The sequence below is a fragment of the Zootermopsis nevadensis genome, unplaced genomic scaffold (genome assembly GCF_977971745.1).
Source record: "Zootermopsis nevadensis isolate Lab colony 2312 unplaced genomic scaffold, Znev_1.0 Znev_ptg000028l, whole genome shotgun sequence".
Lineage (NCBI taxonomy): Eukaryota > Metazoa > Arthropoda > Insecta > Blattodea > Termopsidae > Zootermopsis > Zootermopsis nevadensis.
The window spans coordinates 5,459,811-5,475,681 of NW_028259160.1; the positions used below are offsets into that span (position 1 = coordinate 5,459,811).

General features: G+C 35.2%; 3 protein-coding genes across 6 annotated transcripts in view; 1 reads left to right on the plus strand and 2 right to left on the minus strand.

Annotated features, from left to right (window-relative positions):
* The window catches only part of LOC110836030 (uncharacterized), a 49,996-nt gene extending 44,090 nt beyond the window's left edge, over positions 1-5,906 (plus strand). The window contains exon 5 of the mRNA XM_022076826.2: positions 281-5,906. Coding sequence (XP_021932518.1) covers positions 281-587 — 307 coding nt within the window. The 3' untranslated portion in view covers positions 588-5,906. The remainder of the gene's footprint in view (positions 1-280) is intronic.
* LOC110840039 (dipeptidase 1) overlaps positions 1-7,918 on the minus strand; it is a 375,966-nt gene extending 368,048 nt beyond the window's left edge. For 2 of the 4 annotated variants that reach the window (XM_087357058.1, XM_087357057.1), the window contains exons 1-2: positions 7,672-7,918; positions 5,075-5,210 (exon numbers count right to left, since the gene is read on the minus strand). The gene's annotated coding sequence lies outside the window, so the exon portion shown is untranslated. Of the gene's footprint in view, positions 1-5,074; positions 5,211-7,671 lie in introns of those variants that run through there. The other 2 variants (XM_087357056.1, XM_087357054.1) reach the window with 1 other exon arrangement.
* A 2,761-nt stretch (positions 7,919-10,679) lies between these two features.
* The window catches only part of mgl (low-density lipoprotein receptor-related protein megalin), a 226,136-nt gene continuing 220,944 nt past the window's right edge, over positions 10,680-15,871 (minus strand). The window contains exons 59-61 of the mRNA XM_022076817.2: positions 14,810-15,221; positions 13,692-13,809; positions 10,680-12,699 (exon numbers count right to left, since the gene is read on the minus strand). Of these exons, the coding sequence (XP_021932509.1) occupies positions 12,349-12,699; positions 13,692-13,809; positions 14,810-15,221 (881 nt within the window). The 3' untranslated portion in view covers positions 10,680-12,348. The remainder of the gene's footprint in view (positions 12,700-13,691; positions 13,810-14,809; positions 15,222-15,871) is intronic.

Consider the following 15,871-nt stretch of genomic DNA (forward strand, 5'->3'; position numbering starts at 1 on the left):
TGTACGAGTTTCGATATTTTTTCATATTATGTGGCGACTTTGTTTCAACTGCAAAGGTAAAAGAAATCGAATTACATCACTATATAGAAATTACGTACGAATATGAAATAAGGTGGCATTTGCCATCATGGAAAACATGTTGCAATAACTGAAAACTCACTCAAGATTCGAACCGGGTACCTCCCGTTTAAAAACTTTAATAAACACACACATATACATATTCTATGCAATTTTAGTTTGTGATGCCTACATGGAACTCGTAAAATAATTGTTATTTCAGATCAAGAAGAAGTTCGACGTCAGACTTTCCCAGCGGACGACATCGGGAGTCAAATCCAGCTCTGTTTTTCACTAGATCAAATACTTCAACAACAGATGAATATAAAAGGCTTCACTACCGAAGACACTCGCCCAGTGCGTCGCCATATTCAATATCAAGATCCAATACAGACGAATCATCAACAGTGCACCAGCGAGAAGACATTTTTCAAGACATAGAAATGACAATAATTAGGACAAAACCTGATAAAGAAGACAGCAGTTTGCATGACCTTTTACGAATTAGCGAATTGGAACGACAAAATTAGCAGAAACGTTGTAAAAATATTTAAAAGGGATCGGGAAACGATAAACAAAATTGCATCAATCAAGCAGCTACTTTATCAGACACCAGTAAACGTGCCTCTGACCTGGATTTAGTAATTGAAACTGATAGCGTTAAATCAACACATACTTAGAATTATGTAAACAAAATATAAGTAAAACAGAGCAGTTTACTTCAAATGCTATGGCCTCATCAATGTTGCGATTTGGAAAATACTGATTAACATTGCGAGTTGTCACAAGGGGGGGGGGGGGTTGCAGTCCAATGCAGGCACGAAGGTGGCATCAAACACTTATCAATAAACATTGGTACCGTCCAAAGTTGATCTGTGTGCCAACAACACAAAGTCTTGAAACGCTGTCAACAGCACTGAATACGAAAGGAATTTTGCGTATATCCAGCACAAAATTCAACGAAAGCCCTCGGCCTGAGTTGAATGGAAATGGTGTACATCAACGTGTTATTTCCGCCTCAAGGGAAACTTCAGGAAACAATCTACAGAAATAAAGTTACTTGCAGGAAATTTAAATTGAAGATCTTTTATGGCAATAACAGAAAGAAAGTTAGCTACTGCCACAGAAAAAATCTCTCGCCACTGGGAAATGCTTTTGAAAACCGTAAGACACCTCTTTCAATAGCTATAGCAGATCATAATTACTAAATTAGGGAGAACACTGTCGATTGTCTAAACTATATTTGATATGCAGCTTTCGGAAATTGTCTCAACTCTTATTTTTTCGGTAATTTCTATTGGTTGCCAGTGTACGGGCAGGAAAGGGACGATGTCCAATAGGCCTATATAGGACAACGAAGCAAGCAATGTTACAGACTTTCAACTGATATAAAATTACTGTATATCATAATTAAATGTTTTTACAGGAAACATTTTAAAATTCGAGAGCATTCTCATTGAGTATCTACACTACAATGCATGTCTGCCTACACACACACTGGTATTTCCCAAACCGCAACGCCGATAAGAAGTCGGTATCCCCTGCAATAAACAGTCGCATTTGCGCACTTGCATATAAACAATTTAAAATGTTCAGAATGTTTCAGGTAGATGGCCTAATGCCATGTTTTGATGATTGTTCGTGGCATATTTTATACCAGATAGCATTATTTTTAAATTCTTGGGTAAAATAATAAAATATGAATCATACGACATAAAAGATAGTGATCTAAATTCGTTTCGAGTTCTTAAACTCAAATCACTAATTGACTGATTGATGTTTTCTCCATTGCACTGCACTGGTTACCCATTACTGTTAACACGTCAAAAGAATTACATTAAAGCTGTCGTAACCTACTGCGTCATACTACATAACGTAATTCATAACAGTTTCGTCTGCAATTAGGTGGCAGCACTTCTTCCACTACAGATGCAACGTTACCTTTCACCTTACGACACAAAGAACCAGTCCAAACCTGGAGATCTATTTAACAAATCCGACAGTAGGTACTTCTTTTACTTGAAGACAGACACAGAAATGCTGTAGATCTAGTTATGTATCTTCTTCTGAGTCTTCTATGGCTCTCTGGTCCGTATTCGGTCCATGGCCTCCTCAATTCTCCTCTTCCATTCGGTCCTCTGCTAGGCCCGTCTGTCCGAGGCTTCGATCGAGGTTTCGAAACATCTTCCTTTTTACGGTGCAAGGTTGTTAGCCTTGCGACCAACCCCCAACCTGGAGGACCAGGGTATCTGTCTTAGTCTGACCCCTCCCCCTCGACCAATCTGGCTAGTTATGTATCAGGTACCTTTCCTTTTACTCGAACACAAAGCGCGCTTTCAAAATATTATACATCTTCTTTGATTCGGACAATGTGCAAAACGTCGCAAGAATACCAGACCTTCAGAAGCACCAAACTTCCATTAAAATGCCATTACAACATGTAATTGTTAGAACTTCTTGAAGCTAAAAGAAAATAATTTACAGAATTCACAGCAGAGGCGAGAAGAGACTTCATAATTAATGTTACCATTATACGGAACAGCACAAAGTTAACGATCCATCAGCGTCAATATTCTAAAGTTACGCTCTGTAAGTAGTAGTACACTGTTAAACATACAAACACGGTAATTTATAAATGTCTATGGTGTCATCGCACACACTACAATAAAAAAAAACTAGTAGTAGTAAATCTAGTTTCTAATTTAAGTGGGTCTATTGAAAACTAAAACATTTTCCAGATTTGTATATAAACTATTCTGCCATTAATGTTATTTCCCCCATCAATAAATCTTATTTTGTAACAAACGTTCTAAAAAAAACTTTATCATCCTAGATATTCTATGGTAAGAGGGGAGGGTAAGCAGAAAATTATTGTGGCCTATTATATGTTGCATAAAATAATTATATTTTCAAGAGAAGCAATGAGACACCTGAAAATCTTTTCTTGCTCGATATGTTTAGTGACTACTCAAATCAAAATTTTTTTAAAAAAAAATCAATGTTACCTATTTTCCAAAGTGGCATTACATCATGCCAAACACAATGATACCTACGCGTAACAGCAGATACGCAACTATCAACTTCCGTAGAAGGGCCCTGCATCATGGAGATAATATGTGCTGGCTCATGTCAACAACGAGATTCTGAAGTATATAAAACAAACATCTGCAGACTTTTGTCACAGAAATATATAAATTATTTTTTATCACAATTACAAACCTCAATTAACAGTTTAACTTAATTTCAGTAATAAACTCTATGACTTTGCAATCATTTAAATTTTAAACCATACTTCATGCTTCTTTATTTATTTTCCCCGCCAAACCAGATCATGTACTGTCATATCACGACGTATCCCACGTCAGTTACATCTAATCCGACTGTGCTTCCATATACCACTGGGAGTGCAAAAATTTTTGATGGGGGTTTGTCAAGAAAAGACACGCAAAGATAGATTTTTGTACCTGGATATATGATTTTAAGATTATTTGCACAGAATTGTATTTGTTAGAAAATAACCTGTACCTAGTTTGTTTAAAGTGTGTAACTAAGATTAGAGTATGCAAACAAACAAACAAACAAACATATACACATTCCATGGATTTAAAAGTTAGACTGACTACAGGATGTGGAACAAGACATATAAATGAGTGCAATATGAAATATTAATTAGGTTTCATAAATGACAAAGATTAACACAAAAATATTAAAATTTTACACTAAATCCACTGTTGGTCCGCAGTGGCCGCGAGGTCTGAGGCGTGGGCCTTGTGCCGCTTGGTCGCTGAGACCGTGGGTTCGAATGCCACTCAAGCCATGGATGTCTGTTTGCTTTTTTCTGTGTTGTGCTGTCTTGTGTACAGGTAGAGGCCTTGTGATGGGCCGATCCCTCGTCCAAGGAGTACTACCAAATGACTATAGATCAAGCCAACGAAAAGTTGGGACCCGCAGTGCTCAGGCACTTGAAGAACGGGTCGTTCCCAGTTTCCCAGTATATAAAAACAAAATATCATTAGGACTGTGAGTAATTTTTAAACATTCTTCAACTGTATAAAAAGAGTGTGTGTTAAACAAATGTTTAATGCCACTTTAAATTATGCCTTTTTAGACTAGATGATAGGTTCTCTTTGCTGTTTATGAATATTATTCTTTACTGTATGGGATCTGGTGCAAACAGTGTCCGATAGGATGCGCATGACAATCCCACAATGGGCACTAATAACAGACCTAACTAACTCCATGGGGCAGAGTCTTTCTTGAGAAGCTAACAGTCACTCAGTCAATCAATAAATCCGCCATCTTTTGTAAAAAAAATACATTTCATTACCATGTTCACATTAACTGACCAACAGATCCTGTCCCAAACTCTGTCTCTTGATTTAAATTAATGTTTTCCAACAGAAATATACTAATAGTATATATTTCTCACTGCTATAATGTATTCTACACTCCTTGCCCATCTAGTCCTTCTTGATTTGAACACTCTGGTGGAGAGTACAAGTTGTGAAGCTCCTCATTATACAATTATCTCCCCCCCCCCTCCCCACTTCAACTCTGTCACACCCAAATATTTCCCTCAGCATCCTGTTCTCAAACATCTCCATTACTCATTTCCAATGTTGGTTCTATACGTTTATCCTCAGAGTTCACCGTGGGGGAAGCACTGGTTGGTTTCGAAGAACGCAATCTGCCGCTACGTGCATATGGACTGAGCAATAGATACTGTGATGTGCACTCAATCCAAGAAACATGCGCACAAAAATAGCTCAGTAAATTCCAGGCATTATCAAAATAAGTTGCAAGTCTCAGCCTTTTAATTCATTATTTATACTTATTTACAAATTACGTACTCTTAAAAGATACAATCTGGTTCTGATATGTATCAAATTCCCCCAATTATTATGGAAAATGCTTGGTTACCAGCATCGCAATACTGGACAAATATGCATTGTGTCTGCAGATTTTAAAGGCTTCAATACCAAGAAAAATGTTAATTTAGAAATAATAACTAAAATACCTTGTATATGTAAACTTTGAAGTGGAGCCAATACCCTACTTCTTGAGGACCACTGATAAAGATTGCTTGATATCACTTCGCTCGGCTCTGAGTAGTCAATAATACAGCTGAAGTCAGACTGCACAATGGGTACCTGCTGACAAGTAAAAGACGAGGCTTAGAGGAAGTGAGCAAAATTAAATTCAACTAACATGTTCACTGCACTGCCATTACATTTTATCATTAAAAAATATATACTATCAATACGTAGCAGGTTCCCCTGAAATGCTGTCAAAGTTTTTATCCTCGACTTTGATAACGAAGTACAGAGTGATAGTTTTGAAAACCTCAAATTTCATTCAGACCAACCAAACCAAGTCACAAAAGACCATTTGAAAGCAACCTTTGTAATTTGTGCACAGAGTCAGTATTCAGAACCATGCAGGGAACTTCTAAAACTAGTTAAGTAGCATAATTTGAATTTTGAAAGATTCAACACAAACTTAAGCGTGCTAATATGAATTTATTACAGAATAAGATGTTATAATTCAGAATGATCATAACAAGGATTATTTATATTATATTTATATTTATGTTGTAAGGAAATATTATGCATATTTTTTAATTATGCCTGCATAATCAGGTTTAAGTTGTTGGACTGTTATAAAAAAATGTGCTCAAAATACATTAGCTACATGTTTCTTGTTAAACATATATATATTTAAATGTACTTGTTGTATATCAGAATGTTAACTGTAAACTTACACACAAATATAATCATTTGTACAGTCTGTCAACAATGCTAAGAGAATTTTGTAAAATGTCCCATGATAATAAATGTTTATTAACCAGATTAGTGACTGTCACTTCTTACACCATGATGTACTTCTGTATAATACAGGTCGCGCGAGAGAAGTGCTGGCATTTGCGCAAAGGACTGATTTTGATCGTATGAGATGGACCCATCCAAAGCATGCACTACAGGGGTGTCAGCTTCAGTTGGCTTGTAGCTCTACCTGTGTTTAGATCAGTGTGTCACTGTGAGGCTGTGATCCCCACTACTACTGAACTCCCCTCTCTCAGCTTACACATTGCACATTTAGGTGCCATAAATACTCGTGCGACCTATACAAAATACTCTGGCTGAGAATATGGGTGTATTACTTTAGCTATGGACTTGTATTCATGAAGTATAAATTTTAATCAGAGTAAGGACATCAATTATCCTGAGATTTTTCAAAGCCTTCCTCAGTCTCCGTAGCTAAATGCTGGGTCTACGACTATCTCGTTCCAAATCTGTACCTATTCATCATGTTCCCACATTTGATACTTACAACCTCTACAATTGGAATAGTATAATTAAATAAAACAAGAAACAGTACAATATATTTTGGGGTTGGTTGGTTACTTGGTTTATTTGATTATTTTTGTGCAGTGTACTTAATAGCACTGTGTCAAATGCAAAATCATTTAGCATCAAATGAGATTACAGAATGCTAATGCGACAATAAGAAAGTAGGCTTAAAACAATTTTCATGACCTTGAAGGCACTGATGTATCCTGCATCAAATCAGAGGACAGTAGATTTAGCTAAGTTTACTGAAAAGTTAAAAATGTATGCAAAGCATAACAATTCTGGCATAGTGTTGCCTTTAGATTTTCAATTCATGAATGCCAAATTTCAATGCTCTCTTTTAAGTAGCATAAAACTGGGAAGGCAGAGAAGCAAGAACTACCAATATAAAACATTATTAAAATTAGTCTAACAGTTGTCAAGTCATGAAATGATATCATAAAATAGCTTTCAATTATCTCAAAACTGTAAGGTTTACAGAAAAGTTCACTGGGCATAATATGTGTGTATAATTTTTACTCATAAATTTTGTTCTAAACATTTTTTGTTACAAACAGTACTTGAATACTCAAGATCCATGCAGAACTCATGTAGGTCCTCATGCATGTAAAGTAAAATATTGTTGTCCACCTGTAACCAAAATTGTAACATGCTGACAAATTTCAATAAAACTCCCCAGTATCAAATATATTTAAAATTCTTCAGACATAAGTAAAGTACAAAGTCTTAATCATGCCCTGTTCTCACATTATATTTATTTTTGATCAGTTTTAATATTATCCTTATACCTATGCCAACATTTCCCAAGTGAACACTTCACGTTACGTCCATCATATGTGCTACACACACAACACACCGTTTCCTCTTTTATTTGATACTAATATTTAAAGTTTCTCCTTATGTAACTTTTACTAGTCCCTTGTTATTTCCTTCAGATAAGTGTTGTTAATAAAGAATTTAAATGAACGGTGGTATAAATGAAACTTATATTACGAAGGATTTTATGTTCTAAAAGTAATACGAAGATGGCAGTTTTCTGAGTTCCAGCGCCGTGAAGTCTGGAAGAAGTCATCGCCCTCATAATGGTGGCAGCAAGGACCTCTGAAACATCCGCAAACTTCTATCAGACTACACGGTACTACAATCCAGAAAATAGCCATCTTCGAATCTCGTATTCCTTCTGCAGATAAAGAATGAATAGCACAATAGTGAATCAACATGCACGTGTGCAAAAAAACTCCGTGACAAACGTAATCTCCCTTACCTACATTACATGAAGCAGATGCATATCAAATTTATTAATAAAACACACAATTTCATAATTTACAATTTTCAATTTGTATTTAAAAGACCAAAAGAAGAACACTACAAGCCTCGGATACAATTTTAAGTGGTGAAGCACACAACCGAAGGAAAAACTGCGGAACAATTTCATACTCGAATAATTACGTATTCGATTGCAGGTCAATTGTGCTATGGTATGAATCATTCAACGGTCACCACGATAGAAAACTTACCTCACTACTATCTCTATGCAGTCAGTGTCCGAAACACACAGTTACATTGTCAAAGAAAACCATGGCAAGATGTCAAGCACAGAAAATATTTTATAGTTTTAATACTGCAAAGAAGGGGCAGTAGTTGCACATATGTAATTAACCATACCCACATTATTACTAATAACCTCCTTTCTCATCTGTTGCTCTAGGTAATTCAAAACAATGTATCCAATGTACTGATCGTATTTTTATAAACACAAACTGAAAGGGATATTTCACTGAAATGATATTTGGAGGTCACTTCACCCATTTTGAATATGTTGCCCTAGTGCTGAGAAGTAGTAAACACAAAAAAATCAGTTCTTAAACACTGAAGTAAAAGGCATTTGAAGTAATTTTATTAAAACATTTTAAAAGTGCACTACAATTTGGAATATCTTTTGGCATAGTGACAATACACTATGTATAACTCAAAAATTAAATTATTGATGAAGCTAGTCAAAGTTAAAAATATTAAACTGCACACAATTAATGACTGAGAAAAGTTTCAAAACAAAGTTGTAGACACTAAAAAATATTTTTGTTACATACATCTAGTGCCGAGGTCAAGGAAGAGAGGAGCTATACCTCCACTCGCCCCAAACGCCTACATGGCGTATAGTAGGACAAACTTTACTTACACATTTTTTTATTGTGGATTGATATAGACCAAAATTAAGTCTGCCTAAAAACTTTACTGTAGACCCCCCCCAACAACAAACTTCATCCAAAACTATTGAACACTTTCAAAAATGGAACATCTGACAAACATTTAAGACCTTCATTTTTGCACTTTAAACAAAGAATGCATCATGAAAGTTATGAAATGTATGCTGAACACACAGAACAAAGAACATTCGCTCTGATAGTTCAGTTTTATTAGTAATTTTTTAAACAGTTTGTCATATAAAATAATAGGACATAAAATATTTATCTAATTATTTTGTTTGGAGAATCACTTGGTCTTGTTGCAAATTTAACATACATGTTTAGAAGCGTACATGCATCCCCAAATATAAGGCAATCAGTAGTCTTACCTGTACAGAACAGAATCCAGTTGATCACATTATTACCACAATTTTCTTCTGTAAAGTTCAGTGAATGAAAACTGGTGACACCAATTGCATAAAATTGTAGCCTTTTTTTAATATCCCCTTATGTACAGGTCAGCATATCAGTGTCGGTACAATGGGCGATTTCAATTAATTTTTGCAACAAAATGTGTTACTAATACACTCAGAATGAACAGACAAAGCAGTTTATATTTGTTTCCTGAACTACATTATTCCCTGTTTTTCATTAACACATTTATATTTAACTTGTGCTGAGTGTGCTGCCATAAGAAAAGAAGCCATCTGAAAATATTTAAAAATAAAACTCTAAAAGGTATTTTTCTTGTAGCATGTAATGGCATGTTGCATGAACACCATTTCTGTTAAAATACAAGAAATAAACATGTTATGAATCTTGTAAAAAGGTAAATTAATCATAATATACTGATTACTGTTGTTCACACCATGAAAAAGAATGTTATGTTTTGAATATTTGTTATTGCCCAAAACTTAAAACATGTTATCTGCTTCCCACTTCCCTTTCAAAGCTTTTTCTATTAGGAATAAAAAAATAAAAAGTAGCGATAAGTATCAACGAATTTAAGTGAATAAATATACGAGGGGCATGAAACACAGATCTGACTTGAACCAAAAAATTTTGCTACTGTCCAGGTATTTTTAAATACTTCTTCATAATGAAGCCTGCTGACATGGACACAACCAGGTATTAGTAAGCATGATCTCTTGTCATAAATTTAAAAACCGAAAAACAAAGTAAGTTTTCTGAATGCTATTTCTGGTATTGTTGTATCTTATGCCTGAACTCACAGAATCCCACAAAACATTAAATTAAAAAATAAATGAACGATTGAAACTGCAAATAAGATAAATTTAATGAAGACTCCTAATGCAGGCAGTAGACGATTAATTCTTGGGTTATTCAATGACACTTTCTCATATGTATAGGTTATGTAGTGTCAAATGGCATGATGTTCATCAATCATGAATTGGAAAGGATGTGGAAGGAAGCCATCATGGTATATCTGAAGGTACTATCCCACATTTTCTCAGGGACTAAGCAGAACCACAACCACATAAATAAGAATGGCCAGTCTTTTGGTTGAGATTTGAACTTAATACTTCCAGAATATGGAGGAATATTAACCACTAAAGTTTGGTGAGGTCAGGTGGTTGAATATAGCTGATGGTGCTATTTAGAAACCAAATTAATTCTACAATGGATATATCAAGTCACATGTAAGAAATATAAACTTCCCCTAGTGTCGGGAGGTCATCAGAGAGACAAGACTCCGTCATAATGAAGACAGCATCCTTTAAGCCCATCCCTGATTGTCCAGATTGTAGGTTCATCTCGATATACGACTATGTCAAAAATGATTGAAGTTACAAACATTTCATGAGACCTCCTTCAAGACTGATCCCAAAGAATGCAGTAAGTTTTAACAAAACATAAATAATTTTTATCATTTTGACAAGGTAACAAGAAAACTAGAAGTCTGTACAGTAAATGCAGACATTGTGAAAACCTCCCTAGAACTTATACTAAGAAGATCATAATAATGATGTAAAATAATTGGGGGAAGAACAGTCAACAAAAATAAGTTTCTGAAGACAGACGTCAGTAACAATCTGAACATGTTCTGAATTTTAAAACAGCTAGATGAAAAACACAACCCACTGGGTTACCTTTACTATAAAATTGTTTTTTTAATACAAGTAGATTATAATCTGTACAAGAATTTAGTGTGGTCTTATCCACAGGGTTTTAGTTAGACTATTGTAAGTACATAATGCAGACAAACTGAACAATGCAAAATGTAGTGTACTACCTTATATATGTCAATTGTTAAGTATAACTGTATAAAATCTACAATCAAATGTCTCATAGGTAGTGAAAATTTCACAAAAATATGTTATGTTTCTAACTAAAGCCCAGAAGATACTCCACAACTAGAACTCCCCCACAAAATAACTCTGTACAATACTCTGAAAGAACAGTTAACTGTATTAAACATTTCCATCTGACTTCAATTCAAGTCTATATATTTAAAACATCCTAGGTTGGAATGATAAGAAAGGAATGTAATTCAATCAATATTATGGACGGTCTTATGTTGATATTTGCACGATATTATATAGTAACCTGTTTGCCTGTTGGCACACAGTGAAGCAGAAAAGTGTGCTGATACTGCAAGCAAATAAATTACACATAATTCTGGAATGTTGAACCATACCTGGCATCTGTCAGACTTATTAAAAAAGTAAAGAACATTGTTAGAGAAAAAAAGGAATTAAAACTGACAGTCATGTAGATGTGAAATGTCATTGAAATTTCTTCTTAAAAAACAAACAAATAAGCAACAGACCACAGGAAAAAGAAATATTTTCCAGGACTATTATAAGTCTCTCCCTAAATAAAATTTACAGTGTTTCTTTAAAATATATATACACAACATTGGAAGGTTTCAACACCCTCTCAGCACCTGCAAGCATGCAAACATTTACCATGGCCAATAGAAAAATATTTTCAATATCTCTTAATCAATCATCAGTCATTAAATTTGTAAAAAAAAAATGTTACTTTTTTTTAACTTTTGGTTATTATAATGGATGTAGTCAGGATGCACACAGCAGTAAACCCTAAATGATGTACTACAACTTTTATAACTCAGAACTGACAGGTGAAGCCATCGTCTCTGTGTAGCAGCTCAACGACCATCAGTGCCACTCACAGCTCCAACAGCATTACACAGTGCACTTCATTGAAACACAGAACTAACACACAAGCCAAATGGTCTTGTCCTCTTCTTAAAATACATTAAATAATGTTGCTTTGCTTCGCTTGTCCTTATCATGTGTGATCATAATACAATTTTAATATTACAAATAGTACAGCTCTCCAAGTAGGTACATCAGCAAGGTTTCTACTGAATCTTCTTTTTGTAACATGCTTTTCCAATATGTGACCTGTCATTTCTTAAGCCATTATGTGAGAAAATTCACCAAAATCTTTGCCCAGTCTCCTCTTTATACTAAGGGATAAACTCCCACACTTCATTTTGAGTCCTTAATAAAAGGGGATAATTTCAGTAACCAGTATAACCAATAATCAATTATGATGTGTTCTGTTAGGAAGAACAACAAGTCAGGCTGTAAACACTGAACCCAACACTCTCACACACATGGAGTGTTGGAATATAATCTTGATACGTATGCATTCTCTCTTTCTCATTAAGAGTGTCCATTGCCTTCTGTTGTGAGTCAAATTGTCTTACTGTGATAGCACCCCTGATCTAAGCCACATGTGGAAGTGTTAATCCTAAACAGTGATTAGCACTCAGACTTGTCCTCCTCAACAAGTTTTTGGGTGTCCTTGCCAGTATCAGTAGAACTAGGATCCAGTTCTCGATGTCGAATATGAATCTGAGGGGATGACCTCTGTATGATACTAGATGGTGCAAGAATGGCTGATGCTGGCTCAGGGTGAGGCAGTACTTCTACTTCTCCATTACCAGCCATAACCTTTGACTTTGTTACATCAGAAGGCACCTCGTAGATACCTCCACCGTTGCCCCCATTTCCCGTTGGACCACTTCCATCCAGTGCGTCATACATGGGGTTGCTGAAGTCCCTGTTCTTAGCACTTATGTCTCTCAAATTGTATTGCACATCCATGGGCTCCTAAATAAAACACAAATTCAAACACTGTCATATCTGTTATATCATGAGAAGTTCGTTAGTGGCATTACTGTACGTGCAAATCTTCAGCAACCTTGCAGGTCACTTAACAGTACAGCTGTACATTTATACTTGTAACATACATGGACCAAACCTCAGGTTTTCTCAGTATCTGAGTTAATGCAGAGATAATATACTGAAATGGCCATGACCACTTCCCTCCAAGTCCTTATCTGCTAACTATTCATCACCATCATCTTCTCACTTCATTTGACACTATCAAATCGGGGTCATGGAAAAAATAATTAATTGACATTTTTATCAAAATACAGTTATGTAGCACATCAAAGTGAACTTATTCATAAGCATATATACAAGTCACTAACTCATATCTGCACATTTTACCACAGAAACAGAGTCTGACTCTTTATTAAGCATTGTTCAGATGTAGCTGCAGGTAAAACTTGTTTTTCTACAAACCATCCAAAATTCAGTTAGTGACTTTTCACATGACAAACAATATAATGTTTTCAGTTAAAATAGAGCCATTAAATACCCTCGGAATCACATACCCAGCTGAACTATTTTTTAAATACTGCAGTTTGGTATGTATATACAGACATATTTAGAAGGTGTTACAAGCCTCACCTCCATCTCCAAAAGCTTTGAGTTAATGTGCTTCTTTTCTGAATTAATTATAGAATTTATCATTTTAAAAGTCTCCAAAAATGATAGATGATAGTAGCAGTCTTTTTTGGCTATCTGATGAATATATCACAGATAAATATATCAAAGAGCTTATGCAAGAAACCATTATTAGAAAATAATAATACATCCCATTCAAATATACGGTATTTAGGAAATAATAATGATAATAATTCATAGAAATAATCTTCCATCTTGCACAGAAACACACACAGTCCATAAAAATTACAATTAAGAGTCTTAATATGTAATTTAGCAAACATAAGATATCGTATAGGAGTAATATTTACCACTATGTCTTGTGGGCCATTAGTAGCAAACGCTGGTGTTCCAAATTCAACATTGGTACCTTGTCGGAAGGAAACACTCTGCGAGTTTGAGAGACCACCTAGACCAGTGCCCTTTCCACTGCAAGGAAGAAAGAAAGACAAAGTCATTAATATCAGGTGACAACGTTGTAAAAGTGGTAATAAATCTTCAGGTTCCATAAGAAACAGGTCATTTTCTGGTGATATTTAAGGTTTTTATGGCCATGAGTATGAAGGTGAGTGTCTTCTAAGATATTGCACCGTGTAGTCTGGTAGAATTTTATCAAAATTTCACAGGTGATTGATGCTTCCATCATCAGAGCAATGAGCCACCATACTGAGTGATGGAGGCAGCAAGAACATCTGAAATGAGTACACTTCTACCAGGCTAAATGATGTAACAACCCAGAACAAAAACTTCTTCACATAATTTATTGCCTATTTCAGCAACTATTAGCTTCTGAAGAATAACTCTGCTATATTAAATTTGTAAAGGAAATGTTACCAAAATACTTCAGGTCAAGTTTTTAAATGCTTGTTTGATTTGTTTAAAGAACATGTTAGCCATTGTGAATGGATATGAGTTGACCTTTAACCCATTATCTGTTCAATTAAAGTACTGCTGCTTGATGTATGTGAGACATGCACATCTTCTGCTGACAGTGATGCATATGTACATTAATAATCTCAGTAGCTTTGCCTGTCTGAACAAATGAGCACTCTGGTTTAATTTCATCTCTCACACAAGCCCTTAAAAAGTACATCAGCTTCTGGGGTCAGTCATGCACTTACAATGGTTAAGGTGGCAGAGAACGTTTTAAGTAATGTTTGGCAAACACTTATCATCAATACAAAGAACTGAAATTTTCAAAATATTTAACAAAATATATATTTTGAATATCACCAGTTTCTTAAGAATTTTACACCATGTAACATACACAGTTAATGAAGTATCATTAAAATAATAAGTCAATAAGCATGATACAATTTAACTGCAGGTAAGAGACGTGTGTCCATGATCAAATAATAACCATCTTATTATTTCAGTTGCATGAGTGCAGTAAGTTTCCTAAATGATTTAAATATTCTTTTTAACTTACAATGGCCTTTTACGAAGAACAAAGTACACAGCTCCAGATGCCAGAAGAATTAAAAGGATGACAACAATTGGAATAACAATAGCAGCTGTGTTGGTACCAGTGCCAGGAACAAGTGTTTTCTTCACATAGTCAGCACAGGAGTCACCATGGAAATCAGCAGGGCACTGGCATATTAAACCTCCTGAGTCATCCTCTTGACAGACACCACCGTTTTGACACCTGCAGACTCGTGGAGATGGACGAGGCCTTTCAGATGCAGCATCACATGTAACTTCACTTCCACCACTCCGCAAGTTAGAGTTATCAGGACATGCACATCGATGTCCACCAGGCACAATCAGGCACAAGTGAGTGCATGCACTATTAAAACAGGGGTTACTGATGGTTGTGTTGTATCGCTGCATGTGGTACACTGCAGACACACAACATGCGATTTAGATTAGTTGCAAGCAAAGATCATCCTGGACAAGTGGTTTACAGGTTACTTTATACCAGCCTACAAATTCTAGTAGTTATCATGTCAAATAATACCATTAATATATTTTTAATAGCATAACATATCCCCATCCTATTGTATTGTATTTTATTATAATGTATAAGCCTATAATATGAAACATTTATATTACATGACAGCTGTAAAATTTACTGTTTTACAAATAGAAACTTTTCTTTCATTTCAGTGGCTAAGTAGCTTATGGTAAATATTACTCCCACTTTTAAAGGACATCCCTTAAATTTTAATACCACATAATGGCAATGATTTTTAATATTGCAAATGAACACGTTTAGACACGCTTGCTAACAATTAGATTTGTTATAAAACCAAGAGAGAGACACAAAACTTATCCTTGGAAAACTATTGTTTTATCAGTCCATGATTCAGTAAATGTTGAGAACCACTCCTCAACTCCACAAACAGCTGCTAGAAATTACCATAGTACCTCAAAGCTGGTCATAACAGCATCATTAATCATCCTTCCTAAGTCATCATTCACAACACACTCCCATTTGACTGTACATTCAGTCGGGCAAGCAGCCAGACACAGATACAGACAGTCAACC